This window comes from Crassostrea angulata, chromosome 2 (assembly GCF_025612915.1).
Source record: "Crassostrea angulata isolate pt1a10 chromosome 2, ASM2561291v2, whole genome shotgun sequence".
NCBI classification, from domain to species: domain Eukaryota; kingdom Metazoa; phylum Mollusca; class Bivalvia; order Ostreida; family Ostreidae; genus Magallana; species Magallana angulata.
In genome coordinates this window covers 10,022,816-10,047,646 of record NC_069112.1, presented here as the reverse complement: position 1 = coordinate 10,047,646, position 24,831 = coordinate 10,022,816, and the positions used below count along the sequence as shown (strand labels likewise).

At 29.9% G+C, this 24,831-nt stretch overlaps 1 protein-coding gene across 1 annotated transcript; it reads left to right on the top strand.

The window, feature by feature from the left end:
* The first annotated feature begins 2,683 nt into the window (after positions 1-2,683).
* On the top strand, positions 2,684-24,290 carry LOC128173032 (receptor-type tyrosine-protein phosphatase alpha-like). The gene is made up of 28 exons (XM_052838785.1): positions 2,684-2,772; positions 9,452-9,661; positions 10,442-10,660; positions 12,042-12,182; positions 12,320-12,457; positions 12,683-12,820; positions 13,113-13,250; positions 13,339-13,479; positions 14,396-14,533; positions 14,775-14,912; positions 15,752-15,878; positions 16,102-16,166; positions 16,254-16,408; positions 16,949-17,042; positions 17,141-17,208; positions 17,317-17,353; positions 17,456-17,553; positions 18,027-18,158; positions 18,409-18,557; positions 18,721-18,856; positions 19,011-19,160; positions 19,310-19,403; positions 19,616-19,689; positions 20,424-20,558; positions 20,878-20,988; positions 21,648-21,793; positions 22,043-22,178; positions 22,977-24,290. Exons 1-28 carry the CDS (start codon positions 2,712-2,714, stop codon positions 23,097-23,099), a joined length of 3,492 nt encoding a protein of 1,163 aa, XP_052694745.1. The 5' UTR covers positions 2,684-2,711; the 3' UTR covers positions 23,100-24,290.
* The last annotated feature ends 541 nt before the right edge of the window (positions 24,291-24,831 follow it).

Here is a 24,831-nt window from a genome sequence, read left to right as displayed (position 1 = left end):
ATGTTTGATATTTTATATGTTTCCAATAAATGCATTTGATGGCTCTTAAATTGTATATTTTCTTTTAATAAAACATACATATCTAAGCAGATAAAAACGAGTAATAATTTTCCTAATCATGCTTTTCGTTTGAGTGCAATGAAGATAGTCATTTTTTACAATACCTCTTTTACTATACGAAGCTGCTAATTATGATGTTCGCGCAATTTTTTGAACACAACAAATTGCATACCTCTTTTAAAAATGGTTTCGTATTATCCTTTGAAATATAATATTTACCCGAATAAAAAAAATCCAGAAATCTATTCACCCATAGTTATCCTGACCGGATCGGTTCTTCTAATCGAAATTTTAGCAAGGTAATTCATAGGTTACAATTTAGCTCACAATTTTCTATTCATAAATTCTGATTTAAAGCATACCTATAACATTTATAGGTACATTGGTTGTCCTTGATAATGGACACTATAAACTTCTTCCATCTACAAGTATTAATATTTATAAATGTTGACATTAGTAAACGGCAATCTTTCTAAGGTCGCAGCAATGTTAAGGCGTCCCGATGCTAAAATACGGCTGGAAAACGATATTATTTGAATCATCGCAAAAATACTTTGACCGGGAGTATTTCTTAAAATCTCTGTTACATTTATTGACACCGATGTTAAACATTATATTTGTTGCATTTTGTGACGTCATATGTTCTTTGTAATCACGTGACGGGCGAATCCTAATATTGCAAATAATCTTTTTAAATCGCATCGGCGCAGGTGATTAATGACAATAAATCATTCATATTTTTAAGAAAAATTCTTTGTTTAGTCATATACTTTGAAGTTCTTGCTCAGGAAAGATATAGAAATTTCGTTTATGGAAGATATTGTTAAAACATTCCACAAAATCATCAAAATAATGCACATTTTTACTTATCAAAAGCGATTTACAAAAAATTGGGGTTAATCCGTAGGTTTCCGTAGCACGATTCACATTGGTACTTATATTCCCTACCAATTTTACATAAAATATTCTAAAATTGTGTTGATCTTTCACCTGCGCCAAGCTAGTTTAACATGCATTAAAATTTCTTCATTCAGTTGTTTACACGTAGCAGGGTTGGTCTCCAAACCACTAGTTTATAAATAGTCTTTTACTTATAACGAAGCTTTACAATTGTCGATTATTTGATACTGGTTTTTAATATGAATGAATTCTGTACGTCCAGCATTAACGGCAGCATCTATGTAAAGGAAACATGCGGTTTTATAGGGATTTGATGTAATTCACTTTTAACGTTGAGATACATTCCCTGAGAACTATCGACAGGAATGCAGATCGTGACGCGAAATTATATTATGACGTCATATCGTATGAAGTACAGACAAGTGACTTTCTACACATCGCTGTAAAATCCATCGGGAAGCCTTAACATGCCCGCGGTGTATCTATAAAAATGCATGTTTATTTCATCTGAGTATGTTCACACTCCAATGTGTAAAGATAATGACTAAATAACACAGGCAATCTTTCCATCGTGTAACTGTGGTATGATATAAAATGGTGGAAGCATTTTTGTCGGTTTTGTTTTCTTAAGAGTGATCTGAAGATAGAATAAAGAGACGTACATTTTCACCACTCATTCTATCGCCCACGTCTCTATCAGTGCCATGTCTTTCGAGATGAACAGTGTAAAAAGTAGGGAACACTTAGACCACTCAGTGTCCACTTAACGGGGATCTAACAAGAGGTAATTAAAACAAATGTAGATAAGTGTATTTGTTTTTTGCTAGACTTATTACACAGAAATAATAGCAAAATTTTACTAGTATTTTAATAAACATGTTAAACGATTATTAAAAGTGACCTTAAAATAAGTGTTTTATCAAACGTATTTCTTACATATTTTGTTACAATAAACGTAATACATGAATTTTTTGTTATATATATTTCAAAATTGATCTCGATGGTAAATAAATTTTCCTCAAATAATGTTAAAAGAAATAGAACATGTAATATACGTGTATTCCGACTGACCGCTAACAAGTTTTAATAATAAAAAACCAGGTCTGGTATGGATCAAATATATGTAAATGAAGGAAGGAATTAACGATTTGGTGTATCCTGCAATTGATCAATTTGGCTCAAACATTAATCCTTCACACAATTTTCACTTATACTTTCGTTTTTACACATAATTGAGCAGTTCGATATGAAGGCAATTTTGAACTCACTTTTCATCATGACAATCTTTTAGCCTAGTACATTGAATGTTCAAATTCCTTTTCACAAACGTCTTCAAAATTATATTTAAAAACAAATGTTTGAACTATATGCGTGTCAACATTTTTCATTCAATGATAAGTATTATTTGACAGAGACGGATTTTAAATATTATCTCATATTAAAAGTACGTTCATTTTGTCGAGTTTATCTTTGAAACGGTGTTTTACCTTTTTTTAAACAATAGTGACTTTAATAAGTTCATTTAAATTTTACTATACAAATAACCGTATACATTCTTTGAAGCATGTTGCTTTATCAAATACTTATGTGACAAAACATATCTTAACAAAACAGTTGATGTGGCATTAGATATAAGCACACATATAGTTTTATTTAGTGTCAATGTAAACCCGGAAGAATTTGCCTTTGATGGGATGTAAACGAAGAGACACACTGTTTTTTCCCTTGTTATAAATTAAAAATAGTTGAAAATGGATGTATTGACCAAGACTTGTTTCTTCTTGCTGTTTGTTGGACATGTTCTGGCATATTGTAAGTACATTTTTTAAAAATATAAAAGTAGCAGTCAGAAGGGCAGAGAACGATTAAACAATTCGTAAAAGTATGCTAAAAATTAAAAACAATGTGGTGGATAATTCTGTCAGTGCCAAAGTGAAGCAGTGTTCACCCACTTAACAAGGCCGGGTCTAATTTGTACTGCCCTAGATTTTTGGATGAAATTTTTTACATGAATTTCTACTGATCTAATTATTATTTTAAGATTAAAAAATAAGACAATTACCACACCGTTTGTTTAGGGGGTCATCTCAAGTTTTTTAATCTTATACATAGGACCCTATGGGGTTTTGCTTGAAATGTATCAATTTTACACATTTTTTTTTTTTACATTTTTTAAAAACTTTTGCCTTTTTTATTTCTTTTTCTGTTCTACATATTAAAGTTATTGCTAAAAGGCATCTACTGGTCAACTAAAAAAAGCCTTTTACCTCCTGGTTTGTTCCAGGGGTCTTGTCAATGTTGGTTTTTGTTTGCCAAATTTCCCAAATTTGTCGGATAATGGCTATTTTTTATTTGACAAAGGCGGTAAAGGTGATCTATATAGTATTATTAAAACATTCAGACATATTTAAGTAATAAAAACATATATAACATCACATATTAAGAGTGATTAATATAAAATACATGCTTACTGTCTTGAAATATAAGAATTAAGTTATATTAAGGCGGGTTAAGAAAACATGACGGGGGGGGGGGGGGGCTAGGCTTGCTGAACCCTCTTCACGTGTTCGACCCGAGCCCAATTATAGTTTATACTTCGAGACATTTATGTTTATTCCACAATATAACATTAATTTTACACGTCAAACGCGCTATTTTCAAAAACTTTTGCTGAATATCTGCAGTTAAAACTATCACGCCATGGCGTCAACCAAGCAAAAAGATGACGTCACAATACAAATGAACGCTGCGTGAAAACGTGCCTACTCGTCTTGTACTCGGCCTCGTTAAGACGCAGGTTTGTAAAAATCCTAGATATTAAACAATAAAGATCATTGTCTAGAGATACTATAACCACTTTAATTTTAGTGTGTCTCACCTGAAAGGTCATCTATTTACCTTTAAAGGTTAATATCCCATATGTAAATAATTACTTCCATTGGAGAAATACTTTTCCTCTTGAAAATACTATACGATTTTTACAATTCCTTGAGAGAATAATTTTTTTTTTATTGGAGAAAAGTATTTTCTGTAGGAATTTAATAAAAACCAGTAGTTTTACTATTGGAAATTAAGATTTCCTCTCGGGTTTTAAAATCTAATAGGAGTTTTGTTCAAATCCTATATGATTTTAAATTCTTGACGAAGTTCTTTATGCTGGTAGGAATACAAAATACCTCATGGGATACATTAACAACGGTGGTTGTAAACTCTTAAAAGCAATGGTCTGTCATGTTGCATATTTGAATTTTTCGACACATGTAACTTACACTGGTGCAAAAATGTCATTTTTGGCACTGGTTTAATTATCCGGCACAATATTCAGTATATTCTAGCAATAAGGTACCTCTTTGTATGTAAAAAAGTATAACAATTTTGATAGTACAAGTTTGTGTGCCAATAAAGGAACTATTGAAGTAAAGAGTTACATTTTATAAGTTTTATCAACAAAGCATATTCGTTTAGACCCGTAGACTTGCCATTTGTTTACATGTTTTTCCTGCTCAACAGCGCCTAACTTTTCAAAGAGAAAAATATTTCTACAATTAATGGCTGATAACTTTGCGACGGATATATTATTGTCTCTTCATGGGTTAAAAAAATCAAACCCCTTTCAAAAATGAATAAATAAACAAAAATGAATAAATAAAAACCTAATTAAAAAGACTCCATAGCCATTATGGAGATTCCATGATATATATGGCAATTGTGTCTTTGATTTTGTATGATCGCTTAAGATTTAAATAGTGTGTGTAATATTGCACAGTGGTTTTAAATTGAATGAAATCAATCATGAGTAAACATATTGAGGACAAATGAGCTGTGAAACAGAAGGAAATCATAAATGATATTCTTTAAAATAACCCAAACATCATTTATAGATTTATTTTATATAATGCTATTTACTATGTATCGAAAAAAAAAAAAAACAAAGTTAATTGCAATGAATTCATCAATATGTTTGTTTATGACGAACTGTTTAATACAAATTCACGCAATCGTCTCAAATTGATATTGTTTCCTAAATCTTCATAAACCACCTTTGAGACAATTTTTACAGAAACATTTCATTTAAAACCATAAAAAACTTGCAAGTGAGCAAAAATGCAAAGGTTTTTCAAAATGGATAAGACATAAGAAAAGTATTTAAAAACAAAATAATATTTATAACTTAAAAAAAATGAGCGGATGCCTTTATTACTTGTTTTAACTATATGAAATATAAATCTTAATTCTAAAGGCTAGAAAACAACTAAGAACTCTGGAACAAAAATGACTGTTTATATTTAACATAAATCTTAATTCTGTTTAAATAATTAAAATTGTGAAAAAAAATATTCAAACTGTTGTCTCTAGTCCTAAAATTAGGTATATAATTTTAACAATTTGTAAATATTTATTTACATAATATTATCATTTTTGTCAGACTCAAAGGTGATTTTAGTTGTAATGTTTTATAATATTATGCCATATACATGTAATGATTGCATTAAATGATTGCATTAAATAATTGCCTTAAAAAAAATAAATATGCAAGGTAAAAAAGTAAGTGTACATATGAGGCATAAGTATAAATAATTATGCATTCTTTGAATTATCTATCTTCATATAATTAAACCTTTGCATTTTGACTATTGTTCTCAATTGTAAAAATGATATTGTATGGTGTAAAATGTTCAGAATTGATAACACTGTAAAAAAAAAAAACTATGCAAAAGGAAACAGATGAGCTGTTGTATTTTGTGGAGCTACATTTAGTACATATACTGTAGAAACTAATTCATTGTTGTACTTATTATAACTATATATGATATATAACGTTGCTAAGTGACAAGTTAAATTGGTAACCATGGAAATTGTTATTTAATCCATTATATCAAATATTTAGTACATTATATAAAACAGGTAACTTTTGAAAGAAAAAATCATTGTGTTTGAAATAATAGTCATTAGTGTAAACACTCACATGTATCTATAAATATATATATGAATGATGATTTAATCTATGGTTGTCATGGTAACCTTAACAATTAATAAACTTGTTAAAAAGTTGAATGCAGACTTTTTCTTCTGAGTATTATTGACAGGAAACCATCATTTATAAATGAGTTAAAGATAAACCAACTAATTTCAATTCAGCATGCAGTATGCCTTCATTGCAATAATACAGCTATTTAGCAGACTGGTGAGCTATTTTTAGAAACCTTCGGGACACTTAAATATTGAGATAATTTAACAATTTTAATTTCTTGAGGAAGGTAACCCCATGAACATTCTTTAAGTATGAAATAAACAATTTTGGTCACAGGGCCGTTTTTTGTAGTTAGTGAACCAAGTTCTTTGAATTCAGCAAGATTAAGCCAATTATCACAAATATAAATGTGAAGTAGGTAGTGGTCATTCAGTAAGAATTAATCAATCTTATCGACTGTCTTCTTTTACGTGAGATTTAACCAAAAATATTATTTTCTTTGAAAACATTTTTTTTTTACTTTTAATGTAAAATTATTCACAATTTACAGACAAAATACAAAATACCGATCTTAAAATAATTGTACACAAAATAAAAAGAAAGAAGATGGTGTGTAAAAAATGCACTAGAAATAAGATATGTTTGGCGATTATGAAATGAATTCTGTTTGTAATCACTTGTAAAACTATACAAAAACTTCCAAAAGCATAATAATCACCGAACCGAATAAGAGATGATTATTGTATTTCTTGGGTATCCAAATCATCGTAGTTGTAAACAAGTATTCTTTTTAAAGAAATGATAGGCATTTCATTATATCATTAGACAGCTCTCTAAATGTATTGCATAAACATGCAATAGACATAAAAAAAAAATAGGATTTGTCCCACTGTTTTGTCGATTTTTGAAATAGCAAGACATAAAATTACTTTACTCTTAGTAAACGAAATATATACCCAATTGATATTCTTACGCATGAAAAGAAAAAAACCCAGGATTTTTCTTATCAAGTAAGTGTGTTGAAGTTTTACTTTTAAGACAATAACAAATTTTTTTTACGGGCCGCCAGAAGGCGGTCCCTTATTTGATATACATTCAAATATTGCAACTGCGTTTCTGCGGGATAGTTCTTTTTAACAGAATTAATATTTTGCTTATTTTTATGAATTAAAAGTAAATTTGCACGTAGACATAGGTTTTACACCTTTTTAAAAATATCACATCTTTCTGTTTTACTCGCAAATGTAAAGTAGGTCATACTTAGTAGATTGTCGTGTTTGGTGGGTTTTTATCGAGACTATAATCTAATCGAAAAAAAGGTCTTCATTCTTTTCAAAACAATGCATCGGGATCGGTATGCGGGGCATACTAAAGACCTGAATTATACATAAAATCTTATATAAATGATATATTTGAATTTTTATGTACAGCGTCAAATAAAATGACTTTGTGTGTGTATTTATAATACATGTATTTCCAGATAAATTGTGATAGAAAAATATCATGAAATGACATCCATATCAATTATCTATGCTAAGATATGAAAGAACTGTAAATTTGATTTGAATGGAAAATTTGAATTAACGTGATTTATTTTTAATTCTTTTGAGAACCCCGTGCAATTAAATAACCATATGTGTGAAATGTAGATACGATTTATAATTCCATTTAGGAAAAAATTATCCGTTTTTTTTTTTTACCTATACATGTATGTACCTTTAAAATAATCCATATAAACTAGCCTAATGCATTAAGTTTTAATGCAATGAAACAAAAAAAAATCAAAATAGTTTGAAATGCATAAACTCCAAGAGAAAAATGAAGAGTTGAACTTTGTATTAGAATAATGTACAAATCAATGTGTTCTCTATTACTTCAATACTATACTATGGCAATAATCATACAATTACTTAAGAAATGCTTATAGTGACGAACTCGATTCTTAATAATAATAGCAATAATAGTAAAAAGTTAAACTTCAAAACAAGTTGCTGAAAGTATATTACAATTTACCAAAAAATTAGTACAACCAACTCGTTATTTTCTTCTTTGTGGTGTGTTTTTATGTAAACAACCAATGATGATTCATACAACGTACAATTATATTTTTGCGGCCCATTTGACGCTTGCGTCAATGTTATTTCTTTTTAGTAATTGACATGCACATTAATATTTACATAAAGCTGTCACTGCATAGAAAATAAAGTAGTGCAAGGCGCAATGCGTGCACAAATAGTTTAATTTGCCGGATGCATCATATAGATATAACTGTGATTGACCAAAGCCGATAGCAAAAAACAGCAATAAATGTTTAATTATATGGTTAAGCGAATAATTGATACATACTTTGTGCAAACTTTAATGTTACCTTTATTATCGTCGATTGTAATCATCTCTTGCACCCATCCCCCACCCATTTTACCTAAATTAATGTGTTTTATTAACACAAAAGTAACAGTCAGATGAGTGTCATAGTGGAGTTTGGACTTCTAAATAAAGCTAGAAACGCAAACATAGGACTCTGACATGTTAATGATAACCGTCAGTGTCTGTGCAGTATCCCATTCATCACACAGTGTTTATACTTCAGTACAAGTATCTACAACACAAAATAATAGAATCTCGTGCACGAAAATTATAAAAATTGCAAATTCAAGCAAAACATCTCAACAAAAGTAACGCAGACAAAAATGTACATCACAGAAAATGTTATTGTTCCGATAAAATAAAACCTCATCGTGTAAATACTCATCTCGAAGAAATGAGAACAATTTAGGGTCACAGTGACAATTTTTGAGGACTAAATTATTAAAAATGAATGGTTGCGCTGTTCAATGTTTGTTTCCTACCGATTTCCAAAGTCGTGGTCCTTACAGACAGTAAGAATTCAGTTAAGTTTAAACTAATATTTAACGAGCAAAGGATATGTAGAGTAATAAAAAAATTCAAAACCTCATGGTAATAATCCTCTATTATGTTCTCTCTCTCTCTCTCTCTCTCTCTCTCTCTCTCTCTCTCTCTCTCTCTCTCCTTTGAACAGATAATTGACCGTATGAAAAAAAAAATTGGGAACGGGTTGGGGGATTCGAGGCAATACTCTAACGAATACGTGTCCAAAATAAGGATGGTTTTATTAGTAATTTGAAAATTTTGATTTATATAAAAGTTGAATTATATAATAAAATGTATAATCAAGGTTTGATTTTACTTTTTGACCGAAAACTATATATTTTAATTTTAATTATGTTGAACTTTCATTATCTGTACATGAAAAAAATGGATATTAATATCATTATTCGAACAGCATTGTTCTTATGAACAATACATTTATAATGTTTTGTTGACTTTATCAACGAGACACAACAACTTTGATGTTTCGTCTTTGTTTACTTTAGCTTATTCTTTTTGTCATTAATTAATAATTACATTATTTGCACAGTCCAACATGTAAAAAAAAATGATATGCTTTTACTTTTAATATTAAGATGTCATGAATTTTTAATAATATATCTATTTCAGCCCAATTTGTCAACAAAAGAACAATAGCAGTGGGTAGCTCAACATACGAAAAATACTTTGCATTACAAGCTGTGGACGGTGATTTTGATCAGAGTGTGTCACGTTGCTTTCATAGTGATGTTAAGACAGATATTACAGAGGCATGGCTACGTATAGATCTGGGAGGAGTTTACAGTGTCAAGTCTGTCAAGTTCTGGTATAGGGATGACAGTAAGCATCATTTAATACCGTCATCGTTTTCACATGTTTACTACAAATAATAAAATCAAAATAGGTATTGTAGCATGTAGTTGATACATTAAAACATCCATCTAACATTTATTTGCCGGATAGTAGTATCGATTTACATTCATATACTGCCAGACACTATTTACAAATCCCCAAGATAATTTATGACTAACAATAATACAATGGAGCTAACAATTATGTAAAATGTTATAAGGTTATCAGAATAAAAATTGAAGTATTTACATGTACTACAGTTTTATTCAAAATGAGACCATATCATACTTAGTAGTTAATTAAACTTTATCATATTTTTAACTTGAAACAGTTGGTTATATTCCGATGTAAAGGATAATCTATATGTCCAAAATATATGGGTGCCTATATCATGCATTATTTATCTATATTTAATTTCAATAAAATGCTATCAAAATGCTATATTTTTATAAATGTTGATATCTTAAAAATAAACTGTTCTAAATTATTTACTTGAAATTTTTTTTCGTATTTATTCTTTTCCTATATATAATTCAAATCTTACAACTTGAATAAAAACTAAAGTATGTCTCCGTCTGTCCAATGATACTACTGTACAACCTCAGGAGTCCTCTTGTTACACAGATCCAAAAAAAATAATAAAATAAAAAATAGCAAAAAACACACGCAGTCATACACTACTTATAAAAACTTTATATCATAGAGAGATATCTCTTTTGTGTGTCCGAAAACTATATTTTAATAATTGTTTATCGACTTTCTTTTAAGGAAAACCGACAAGACTCCATGGACACTCTCTCCGTGTGTCCAATGATACCAATGTACCACCTGTAGAGTCATGTTACATAGACCCAGGAAACATCATACTACCCACCATTGTACAGGAGGACTGTGAGAGGACAGCTCGATACATCTGGATTTATCAGAACAACAACCCTGGTGGTGATATGAGCCCTATTGTAGAAATATGTGAAGTCCAGGTTTTTGGTACGTAACATGTAGTTTTGATTCAAAACAGCATTGTATAACACTATTAATTTTCATCTACCAATCAAAAGGATTTAAAAGAAAGAATAGCTAAACCCTTTAAAACATCGTTAAAAAACAAAATGAAATAAGTTTGGAATTCAGATATTGAAAAAATCCAGCAACCAGTTAAATACATATTCCGTTTCTTTTATTTAGAGAAATATATAGTAATGTTGTTTAATAGAATAAAGTTAGAGAGAAACAAGTATATATTCATATTTCCTTTACCAAATATTACAATGTAAAACCGTTGAAAACAACCCAACTTTTTCACAAAAATGTTAATTTTATGAAATAAAATAAGTTACGGTTTTAATCTTAGAAAAAAATAATCATACTATCTCTGTTAATGCAGACTGATGTACAGTAGTGTTGTGTAATAGTATGTAGTACTGTAAGGATGAAAAACTACATTAAAACCCCCAAAATTTGGATGCTCCACGCAAAAATTGTAACAATTGGTCTTGTAGTTTTAACGAAGAATTTATAAATGTAAAATTGTCAACTCACGTGGACGATGCTTGACTCAGGACGCACGACAACAACCAAAAACCATTTATAATTGGTCCGTCGTGCGTCATTAGTTTTCATTCGTCGTCTTGCGTAGGCTCTTTAAATCCAAAACCAGAGTTATGGTACTCAGGGGATCATCATGGCCTGCTTGCCTCTTGTTGAAATTATGAAAGTACACAATATTGTTAATTTTTTTAAATATAACAGTTTAATTATTCTTAATTTTAGAATTTTCCAGGATGTTCCCTGTTATAAAATTCTACTGATACCAGAAGTTTAAAATGTTCCGAATGCTGGTTTTTATATGTAAAAAATGGAGTGGTGAAGTAATCTCGACTTCATACTTTCTACAAGGGATCTTAATGACAAAATGTTGTGTTAAGATGAAATTTAGTCATAAAGTAAGCTTAAAGTATTAATATCCATTATGCTAAGGTTATACGATAAACAAAAATGAAAATAAAAATCACAAAGCCTGTAAACAAAAAATTGTTTTAAAATCAAAATATTGATATATTTGGTTTAATCTCTGACTGAAACATAATAATTAACTTGATTTTGATCGTTGTGATTTACGTTTCCTTGGTATATAACTATATTTGTTTAGGATATTTTGAATACTATTTAAAGAAAGATTTGTGATTTTCCGGGTATGAATGTTTGATAACTAGAGAAGTTCAATGGATATGTTTAGGTCAGTTGCAACCGACGTAAGCGTAGCATAAAATAAAATCATAAGTTGACTCTTGTTAAATAAATGGACATAAAATTAACAATATCAGTACCTTATATTCAATAAGCACTGTATTCGGTATATCTTATCTAGGTTGTGAAGTGGGATATTATGGTAGAAATTGCACAAACAAATGTGACCACTGTAAAAATAGTGTAACGTGTGGAGTACAGAATGGGGAATGTGATGCTCTAGGCTGTATAAACGATGGATACCAACCTCCATTATGTAAAGGTAAGACTAAATGTATTATTTATTTTTTCAAATACAATATCAGATATATCTTATTCATTTAATAGGTATATGTACTTTTGACTAACTCAATTATATTTCTTTCATTATTTTGAGCAGTTTGATTGTTATTTATTCAGAGTGTAAACGCGGTAGGTTTGGACTTAATTGTATAAAACAGTGCAGTCAATTTTGTATCGACGATGACTGCCAAAAAATTGAAGGAACCTGCATAAAGGGCTGTGAGGGAGGTTACAGAGGAAATCTCTGTAATGAAAGTAAAGTGTTCATCTATCCATCTATCTATCTATCTATCTATCTATCTATCTATCTATCTATCTATCTATCTATCTATCTATCACTTCCTTTCTTTCTTTTATTCTTTTTTTTTTAAAGATGGATATTCGCATCATGCATTTCATATGAATTTTGGGGGGTGTATAAATGCATTTTATTTTTGGAAATACTTTTATAAATTGTAACTTTGCTATAAATTTACTTAGCATGTCAGAAAGGATCATATGGACTAAACTGTTCTGAAACGTGCGGAAACTGTTTAAACGCTAAGAGATGCCATCATGTTACCGGGAATTGTCTTGAAGGATGTGCTGCGGGTTATAAGACACAAACTTGTAAAACCCGTAAGACGACTATTCACTTAAACGTTATATAGCAATGATTTAATAGAAATACACCAAATATATCAAATACAAGAGAACTTGATATAACATATTTTGCCGATACCTTAGAAATTCCTATACAGATGCCGAAAATTGATTTGAATCGAATCTTAATTATCTTGGTTTAAAAGGAAAACTATTAATGATTGTAATATTATAACCTTCATTATCACTATTTAAGAGCATCATAAACTTATTAATATTATATTATTTGAATTAATTTATTGAAACATTTTTCATGATCAAATGGAAGCTTGCAACGATGGAAAATACGGAATGAATTGTCGGTTCAACTGTAGCAGACACTGTTTAAATGACAAGATGTGCAACAAAATAGACGGTAGTTGCCAGTACTGTGCAGATGGATATAAAGGAATAAAATGCAACACAAGTAGGTTACATCTATAACACACGTTGATCCAAAATGCAAAGTTAATTTCGTATAAAATATTTTATTGATATTTCTTTATTTCCGGAAGCATGCGACACTGGAAAGTATGGTGAAGGTTGTTCTCAGAACTGTGGAGCCTGTCTGAAATCCGCTGCCTGTAATCACATAACTGGAGATTGTGGACTGGGATGTGAACCAGGATGGCAAAAAACAGATACATGTACAACAGGTAGTTCTTACAATCGTTTCTTTAAAAAATTATATTATTTTGTAAAACATAAATTATTATAAATCCATGCATGTTATCTAATAAACACAATGATAAACCAATAAGACAATAGCTTTGGTTGACACTTTATGGGTATTAAATCTAAATTTATCGTTTGTTAACCAAATATTATTAATATTCAAACAACATGATCCTTCACTAAAATTTGTTTACGAATTTAATTAGATGAAGTATAATTCAAGTGAGCATGACTTTGCACATCTTTAAAAAAATGCATCAGTAGGAGCATTGTTACATACATGTATCTAACTTTTCTGTATTGTGTTTTTGTTCTCAAAATTAACATTAAATGTAACGTTTACAAATAAAAAAAAATGTGATATTTTACCTTGATCGTGTAACCTGCTAAAATGCTATTATTGAGAATTGTATATAAAGCCGAAGAAAAATGAATAGCTCGTTCGTCTATTCGAGGTGGACATGGACTTTTCCAATAGCATTTTATTGACTGAGCATTATTAGGAACATAATAATATTTTTTTAAATTGTTTTAGTAAAAGTAAGTTTTTCTATGCCAGTATATACACAATATGACATTTTTGGAGTAAAAATCAACTTTTATATACAGCTTGGTCCAAAGTTAGAGCTCAATTTTAATCATAGATAGATAGATCTTTTGATGATATCACTTGTTATACCTATATGTTAATTTTTTATAGAGATAAAAAAAGTTGATTAATTAACCACCCAGATTCTTGGAGGTTTCTTGAAGGGTACTACGTGACTCAATAATAATTTGTTGATAATGGGCTAAATAGTAAATACATATATCTCACAAATTTATCGCTGTCGGCCTCATTAGAGGTGTAAGATTCATATTTTTTAAAGATGACTACAGTTTCGCTATTATTCATAGCTTGTTTGAAAGGCACATTTGGACTAAACTGCCAATTCAACTGTAGTGGAAATTGTCAAGATGGAGAACCTTGCAATTCAACAGACGGAACATGTACATCCTGCTCCCCGGGATGGGACACTGTGTGGTGTAACAAAAGTAAAACGAATCTTAAGAGATTTGTATTAATTAGTATTGCTGAAAATTGAAAGAAAAACAAATTTGATGGTTCGGTGTGAAAATGTCACCTTTTTATGTATGGCTAAGAACAGTTTTTTTTTATTTATTAAAAGTTTGATTACTCTTAAAATCTGAACGGTCAAATTATGCTGTTATGAAGAAATTAGAATTACCTTATGAAGTCAAATTTTATAGACACATATAAATTTCATGTATCTAGCATGCGATGCCACTTGGTATGGAGCTGGCTGTAAGTTTCAATGCGGACACTGCTTCGGTGAGAATAATTGTCACCACGTCAACGGCAGCTGTCTCTTGGGCTGTCAAAAGGGGTTCACTGGAGACTTATGTTTCAATCGTAAGTGTTGTATTTGCGTAATGTTGATAATCGTTTACTTAATACAAAATCATGGAAAATCATATAATAATTATTTGCACTTACAACGATTTTTCAAGTATGGTTCAAACAAATGTTACATATTTAATTTCTTTTTGTTATTATAGCAAGTTTATATGCTTTTCATCTACATAGTCTTATATTCCGTTAATAACAAGTTTTTTTTACGTACACAATGGATAATGTTTAACAATTCATAAACCAAACGTGTTATTTACAACTTCACTTTTCTATATGTATTAGGGTTAATATAGTAATGTAAGAACAACCATTATAATAATTCTTCTGTCCTCGTTACTCAGAGGTCTGGCATAGGACTGAAACCTACTAAAACAATAAACTATGCAGTGAAATAAAAGAAAAATATCAAGAATGCCTAAAATATTTAAAAATGGTATATTGAATATTTTTGAACTCTTTTTTTAGACGATATTAACAATTACGTGAACATAGGTATCGCAGATACTTAAAAAAAACTTCAAATGGAATGTCAAAAATGTATTTATTTTCGTTGTAATTCCCCTATATTCATTGAGTATGGGGATTTATGTAAAAATAATTTTGACATTATAATAGATACACCACAAAAATAAACACTCTGATTATTCTACTTGATCGTGACCTTAGCATTCGTTCTCTTGATATTGTGACCAGTGACTGATATAGACCGAATTTATGATGCCAATAAACACTGTTGATGTCAATGTTTTATAATCCTTTTGGTATTTGATAATTATTTTGACATACATATGGTAACAAACAAGTCGAACTTCTTAATAGTTGGTTTTGTCTTGCTCAAGGCACACTACGGATAAACGTTACTCCCCCTGGTACACTGGATTTAACAGTCGTTCTCCTGATAGTGTGCCCTGTGGCCGGTCTTTTATTCATTGCACTGTGTGTCGTCACAATGGTGTTCCTCTCACGGTATCGCATATTTTATTATTATTTTCTAATTTCTGTCGTAAATTGTTATTTTCATGACATAATATATTTAATTAGTTTAACGTTTTTTCTGTAATTTTTATAAACATCATTGTAAAATCATAAAATTCAGTTTCTACACTTACTACCTTCAATACTTGATATTCTTAATTTGTTACATCTGTAGATTATCTTCATCTAGATGTACAATGTTGACATGATTGAGTTTTTCTTATCATTTATTAATAAACAACATTTCATTTCAAGAATTTCACAAGATTGAAGAACAAGGTTTGATATACATTTTCTCATTGTAATCAAAAGAGAATGTGATTGTTTTATTTTCCTTTTATACTCGTATTTTTTTTTAAATGCTAGATAATGAAGATGAAGAGTCTCCAGAAACTTTAGATGACACCATACTTTACACAACAGTACAAATCCGTTCTAAAAGCATAAAGACAACTGATCTTCCCTCTGTCATCAAGTCGATGGGTGATGATACAGATAAAGGCTTTACTGAAGAGTTTAATGTACGAACAAAAAACTAAGTATCAGGAGCATTGCACATCCTCTTCTGGATATCAATCAGATGAACGTAGTTCATAGAAATAATGATGCAGAATACCTATTCAATTTTTTTAATTCCATTGCCCCTGGATCAGGGGTTCTGGTGTTGTTCGCTGTCTTTAATTATAATATTGGGTAGGACGGTGTGATTTCGACCGATTATTTTTTGCACCTGATTTATTTAATCATGTCACTGTATGTTATGATACAATTTGTTCATATTTGTTTTAGAATTAAGAAAAATTGTGGGATTAAAAAATCCCGGAATATTAAAAATGATTGCATTAGCCCTGTAATTATAATGCACATGAATATGCATTTCAAAAGCCACAGTGCAGTTACTTAAGTGGCCGATAAGGCCTATGGGCCTCTTGTTAGATGATTTTGTTTGACTATCTTTAAGTAAAAATAATATCACATCATGTGGTAAATATTAACTCCATGTACGCATTTAAGGACATTATTACATTTATATTTCCCTTTCTTATTCACATTTTATAAAGTCCATTCCCTACGGAGAACAGTCTGACATACTTTGCACCGTTGGAAAACTGCCAGAAAATATTCCGAAAAACAGGTTCAAGACAACATTTCCTTGTAAGAATTAATATTCAGTCACAACTTTCAAAAGTATTGCTGTTAGTCAGTTTGCTAATGTTTCATTCGATTTATTTAATTAAATTAAATAATTTCAGATGACCACTCTAGAGTTGTATTACAATCCTCAAAGAATGGAGATTACATAAATGCAAATTTTATAAAGGTATATATATTACAAAATAATACTTATTTATAACAAAACCCTTTATTTATTTTGTGACTTGCAGTCACCTCTTAATGAAATAGAAATAATACATTTCTATACTTTTAGAATACTGATGGTGATGCAGTGTACATAGCATCCCAAGGTAAAATAAATTATGCATTTGCCATATGATCTACATTTGGTATGGACACAATTTAAAGAAAAAAAATAGCAAAATCTATCTTATGTTTATCTTATCAAACAGGACCTAAACCAAAAACGGTTGGAGACTTTTGGCAAATGATATGGCAGGAATACGTATTTGTTATTGCCATGGTAACTAACCTAAAAGAAGGAGACAAGGTTTGTTATGAGAGTTGAATTTAAAAAAAAAATGATGTTCTTTGTTAAATTGTGTACTGTTCTAGGATTCTTTGAGATATTTCTTTAAAATTATTCCATAATTGTCATAAAATGCCTTTGTAAAAATCAAACAATTTAAATTTTATTTTAACTGCTTTGCACGATTAGACAGATGTGTCCAATTTCACCGGTTGCAAAAATAGATTTAACCCCGCCTTTTTCTACAGACGAGGATGATTCATCCACGATTTCTTAATGTTTTGCGATAGTTGCAATGCAAGTCTTATATTCTCTTTGTTTCAAATTGGCTCAAAGTCAATGTACTTTTCAGACGAACACATATTAATTCGTTATTAGTCTATTGTTTTCTAGATAACATGTTAGAATCCTAATTCTAAGAAAATATTTAGGTTACTGCTTAACTTACTGGTTGACTTCAGTTTCATCTTCATGGTATTCTGTTTTGTATTTAGATCAAATGCGAGAGATACTGGCCAACGTCAGGGGACAGTAAAATGGTGCTGGAAATATTTACCGTCCAACTGTTTTCAGAGAGAATATACGCCAATTTCTCAACCCATAACTTGAAGTTATTTAACAGAGAGGTAGCATAAATTAATGTTGAAGTGGTCACATATGTTCATGCAATATGAATTTTATTGTTTTTTTTAAAAATCTGTTAAAAAAAAAATACTGAATTCATTCAGATATTAATGTGGAAAATTATTACAAAATCTTTTGATTCTTAAAGAAATTGAATGATTTTTTTTAGGAAAAAAAATCATGTTTAAGAAAATTAAAAAATAATAGATTTGGGCTAAAACCGCATTCGCTATTCTTTTTTTTATTCTTAAGACCCAGGAAACCCGCCAAATAACACATCTACAGTACACATCATGGCCCGACCATGGTACGCCTAACCCTCTGGAACTCCTCTCGTTTTACCACTATGTATCAAAGGCTATGGAACAACATCCCGAACAGAAACTCGTTGTTCACTGCAGGTTTAATGTTAAATACATTGAAAGCTTTTCTATGCACAACATACAATTATATTTTGTATTCGGGTTAAAAAATAGCAATCTCCTTTTTCCTATCAAATTACTTTAACTCGTTCCTTTTTTATGCATTTTTTTGTATCGTTTTTTGTTTATGTACGAATTTAAGCGCTGGTATAGGACGTACCGGGACATTTATCGCCCTTGATGCTCTACACAGACAAGGGGTCAAGAAAGGCAAAATAAACATTGTGGAGTATGTGCATACCATGAGAGAAGACCGAATGAACATGATTCAAAATACGGTTCGTCGTATGAAAAATAGCATTACACATATATGATACAGTTTACAAATGTGGCATTAACAGTTGATACAATTTACATTTTTTACGAATGTATACAATTTTAAATATACTTAATTGGTATAACTCATTCTTGTTTGGATTTATTTATGTACAGAATCAATACAAGTTCCTATACCATGCATTGTATGAGAGTTTCCGAACTGGATGTCATGTTCTAAAGAAGGATGTCTTTGTGGAAGAAATGGACGCACAGATGCAATCGGATAAAGCTACAAATCTGTCAAATTTCCGGACTGAGTTCAAAGTGAATCTATTGTATTATTTTGTTCTTTTTTTTCCTTTCGATATTCCATGTATAAGCAGACGTTACTTTTATTTTACTAATTGGTTCCAGACGAAGTGGGTAAATCTTATGCATATACATGTATACATTGTATGATGTATTTTTCACAGGAGCTTGATTCTATGAGGAGAATTTTTGATGAAAATGAGAAGCAGATAGGACTTCAAAATCTCAAATTAAATATGACGGAAAACGTTTTACCTGGTAAGAACCAATGGATGTGAACATCATTGTACCCGCTGCGTATTTTTTTTTTTTAGAAAATGAAAAGTTTCATCATCGCTTAACTTATTAATATTGATTAATTTCAGCGGACAAAATGATGATTATTCTATCATTTAATTTTTTTTTAAAAAAATGTAAGTTTCATCATCATTACTAATATTGATTAACTTACTACTATTGATCGATTTCAGCGGACAAAATGAGGATTATTCTATCATCCCACGCACAAGAACGAGGAACCTATTATAACGCTGTCCCTATTTCGGTAAACGTTGTGGCATGTTTACGAAATGAGAAAGGCAAATATTGTTGGGCCTTTTTGGAACTCCAAAAAAAAGGATAACATTAAAAATTAAAATACCATGACTATTTATCTTTTATTTCAATACTTCGCAAATAAGACATTTCCTCATTTAGGACAACGGTTGACATGCTTGTGGACATACAGATTTTTAATCATTTCTATTTATCACATATTTATATCAATATACGGTGTAAATCACTCATGGTATAAATATTTGATATTCCACTGTGTGGTCTTAAACCACGTGACGCCATGGTTAAACATGTCGTAGCTTTGAGGGAATGATTGACGTAGAATGAAAACGTAACAGAATAATTCAATTGAAAAGGGTACAGTTATGAAAGTGAAGCATTAAATGATGTTTCATTATTTCTTTTCAGAAACTGATAAAATATGTAAGAAAATAAATATGTTTGTTAATCTTCAGGAAACCCTTTTCCGTGACGCCGTTTAGTAAATGCGTTGTGTGGCTCATAATTAGAGAAAGTTTACCAAAATATTGAGGTCTAACAAAACACGTGGAGAACAGTGATAAAAAGAATTCTTAGGAATAGAAGAAACACAACTCGTTTGAAAAAAAAATCGTAAAATAGGGGAGACCCTATATATGCACGTGACAGTTGATGTACATAACATCACTTTTGTTCGTTAGAAATTGATTATTTATGAGGCTCTACATTATTTTTTTCTGACAGACGTTTACAACAAAAGATTGCATCATAGCCGGTCAGTACCCGGTCCAAGGGGCGGGGATTGATTTGATCCGCCTCCTTGTTGACCAAGACTGCAGTTCTCTGGTCTTAACACACCCACTATCTGAAATACCACACGTAAGATCATGCGTTGTCTTTATTTTATATATTTTATTAACAATTTGATCTTGAAAATATAACCTGTTATATATTACGTTAGTCGAATAGTTCATTTTTGCATTTTAAATTTTTTCAATTTACCGTTCAAAAATTGTTTGGTTGATATGATTCTATAAAATGTAGGTTACTTTCTACTACATTGTTTAATCTGATTTTATAAATTCTACATTCGAAGAAGGTTGTCGTTTCATTTTTATTTACTTATAATTTGCTATTTTGAAATCTATAGCATGCCTTAGCTCCGTTATGTCCATATTCGTTGTATTTCTTTTATCAGAGCGGTGGGTGGTTTTCGGATCCATCGTTCAATTATCGTGTGGAAGTCGGTGCAGTGACCAAAATGTCCGCAAATGTCAACAAGTGTAATGTTCGAATAAAGCCACCATCGGTATGTTTTATATATTTTTTTCCTTAAGGGGTTAGGGTATACACTAAAATGCGTTTGGTATGTGACCAAAATTGTACACAATCAGCTATTTCGCTAAATGGTTTACCACACTTTACAGTTTAACGATTTGTTATTTTACTTCTGCAACTCTGGCAAACAATGCTAATAAGAAACTGTTAACTGATAATTAATTTTTGGCAGACCTTTCCGTTGTTGATTTGCAACTGTTGTCACTCTTTTAAGATCGTATATCAAATATAAAAAAAAATATAATTCGTAAAACATATTACTCATAATAAATGACAATATTTAATGAGAAAATTATTAATGATTTATTTTGTGAGGTCATCTCAGTTATCTATTTAAATGAAGTAAAGATCCATTTATAGTGTGCATTAGGTAACTTTATATCTATATATGTGCTAACTATTCGCAAAAAAAAAAGCAAAGCCTAACAGTCACCGACTTCAGACAATTAGAGACGATGTGAAAATGATAAATAAATAGTATTTTAGGTTCAAGATAAAACATTGCACTATACTAAGTATTAGTTTCATTTTATGTAATATGTTAGGCATCTTATTATTTATTTTAGCATAAGAAGTTAACCTTAACACATAGTACATTTATTGAACGAGTTATTAATCTTTTTTTTTTAGAGTAAGGGGTGGCACAAAGTATCTATGTACGAGATAAAAACTTGGAATCCCACTGAAAACCTACCACAAGTATTACTGGACGCTGTAAAACGTATACAGTTATGTGAACTAGTCGACCCTGAGCATAAACTGGCCATTTTATCTAGGTACACTGTCAATCGGCGTATGTTTTTAATGAAAACTATTTCTTACAATAGACAATAAATTCCATTTCAATATGCAACATATTTATAACTCTTAATCCAGTGATTATTTTTATGTGCTTTGAATTTTAATTTCAAATTAGAGCTCTCAATAACTTTTCAATATAGCCCAAAAATAACATACTTTGGATATGAATACACTTTAAATGATCGAACCATCTTTATTTTACAACTGCTTAACATTGCATACAGGGATGGTGCGTCCAGATGTGGAGAGTTCTGTGCTGTGTATAACGCCATACAACAACTACAACAGGATCAGGAGGTGGACATGTTCACCATTGTCAGACAGCTACAGAGTCGACGACCGGAAATGATCTCAGACTTGGTATAGTTTTAAACAACTGTTTTTTACCTGTTTTTTTTTTTTATAACATTCGGTATTCAGATTAACATTTTCATGTGTTATAACAATTTCACATTTCATAAGACAAAGTAGGCAAAACAGGGAGGGGTGGAATGATAGGGTTAAACATTCCAATATAAAAAAGACAGAAGTACAGAAGATCTTTTAAGGTTGCTGTAATACTTTTGTGTACTTTAACGTTGCTTTACATATCAGCCAGTAAGTTTTAGTGGAGTTAAACGTTTAACTACAGTGTTAGATTAAGTCATTATTATTTTTTATAACAACGAAATTGTGGGGAAAAGTGATTATTTGTATTTGAAAGTGATATTTTAGATGACAAGAATAAAAAAAAATTGAGATTTTATTATCCCCCTATTTACTTATGATATCCTTTTCTCTGTTTAAATCTCTGTTTATTGAATTAGAAATAATAAGTGGCATCAGTGTGTAAGAGTCATCTTTCAAAAAAAAAGTTATTATCTATTACCTTTTTTTTTTTAACAATTAAGTAGGTTGTTCGTTATCAGAATAATAATTCGCAATCTACGACGAATGAGACTTTATAAAAAATTCAAATATAATACGACGTAAGATAACTCTTGTATAATACTTTTAGGAAAGGAAAAATCGAATTACACAATTACTACTGCAACCGGTTTTTTTTTTTTTTTTTTTTTTGGCTTACAAAAACCTTGAGCTAGGTTATAATATCCACATACAACTAAAGATAACCCTTGCACAAAGTCTGTATTTGTTATAACACGTTGTGTATTTCAGAACGAATACCTGTTATGCTGCCAAGCTGTTGCTGAGTTCATCAAGTCTGACTCAGATGACACGTACATGAACTCTGCCAGTAATACAGTTACTGTTGAGGAGAACATGTATGCTAATACTTAATGCATCAAAAGAAGTCTGGATGATGAGAAAAAAATGAACTATGAGCTCAACTGATATTCATTGATAATATTTGCTTAACAATTTTTGCCTTTGCCTTATTTATATTTTCTCACGTTTTCTTGTTCTTGTTCTTGTTTTATATTGTTTATTTATTATTAAATAATTCATTGTTTTTTCTTTGCTTTGATTTATCATTAGCAATATACATTTTAAATAATATTTTTTAGTATACGGTATTATGTCAATATACTAATTAGTTTCTGCATCGAACATTATTAGTGGCAATATTATTCCCTTAATAAAACCATGTTAGCATATTGTTTGATTTTTGGTTAATTATAGCTGCTATATCATTTTATTGACTATTTACGATATGTTATTCTACAGCAAGCTGTAATTGTTTAAAAGACGGAGGTTTCAAATATGATTTATGGAGTATTGATATTTTCTCTTTATCTAAAAGGTTTGTTAAGTTTCAATGTGTCAAAAATACATTTCTTCAGACATAAAAATACAGTATTTTATCGATAATGCCTAATTTATATTTCTTCCCACGTTTTTTGTTGTTCTTTGTTGTTTTATTTTGTAAATTATTATTCAATCAATCTATAATTTTTCTTTGTTTTTATTATTGATTGCTATTATATATTTTGAATAGTTCTTTTAGTGAAAAGGTATTATGCCAATAAACTAATTAGTTTCTACATTAAGCATTATTAGTAACAATATTCTACCCTTGATTAAACTATGCTAGCATGTTGTATAATATTTTGTTTATTATGTTTGCTATTTCATTTTACTGAATAAATACGACATTTTATTATATAACAAATTGTAATTATTTAAGAGACTTTAAAAAAAAATAAAAGTTAAAAAAAAACATGAGAAGAAAAGGTCATTTACTGTTGTAGAAGATTTATGGGGAAGCGTATTTATATTTTCTCTGAAATGAAAACGTTTGATTTCTACAGACATAAAATCTTATCTATAATGTTATCTACCATGAAACCATAATATGCAATGTTGGAATATGTTATATGTTATCATAATATGTTAAACAACACATAACACAAAAAGTTCGCATAACTTTGATATTTTCGTGAACAACATGGTTAATTTCCAATTTTAAAGTGATAAGCGCAAGGAACGAAGTATTTGCTCTCAAAGTTGCAACCAATGCTATTTCATACAGAAACGATCAAAAATACGTAGAACTTAACGAATCTAGTGAGTATTTTGTGTATTTCTGCACGACTTTAGAACTATTTACCATATGCTCCATGCTTGTCACCTCACCATGTAAGTTAATTTTTATATATTTGTATGCATAAATTATGTGTATTAATTAGCATTATTATTTATGAAGAAATTCAAAGATAAAGTGTTTACTACTGTGAACTGTTGTAAAGAAAATGGCGGCTAATTTGAATTATGTTTTCTAGTCTTTAATTGATGTAATTGAGAGTTTATAAAGTATACTAGTTTATGATTAAAACAAGTTGGACGATTTATTTATCAGTTTATTTATATGAAATTTATTATCTACTGTATTTTTTCTTAGAACTATTTTTTATTATTTTTTTTAGTTATTTACCAAATGATCATAGACATTCTCTACCCAACATATGAAATAAAACAGTAGAAATTGTGAAGTCTGCTTGGTGTACGTGGCACTAAACACATATTTACTTAATATGAAATATGTTTGCCTGTTTAATTCTATATTAAATGG

Bases quoted from the DNA above. Each gene is read 5' to 3' on its own strand.
- LOC128173032 (XM_052838785.1), top strand. From the start codon at position 2,712: ATGGATGTATTGACCAAGACTTGTTTCTTCTTGCTGTTTGTTGGACAT. The intron at 12,458-12,682 runs GTAAAGTGTTCA...AAATTTACTTAG, and splicing joins AGGAAATCTCTGTAATGAAA to CATGTCAGAAAGGATCATAT. The intron at 16,409-16,948 runs GTACGAACAAAA...CATTTTATAAAG, and splicing joins GCTTTACTGAAGAGTTTAAT to TCCATTCCCTACGGAGAACA.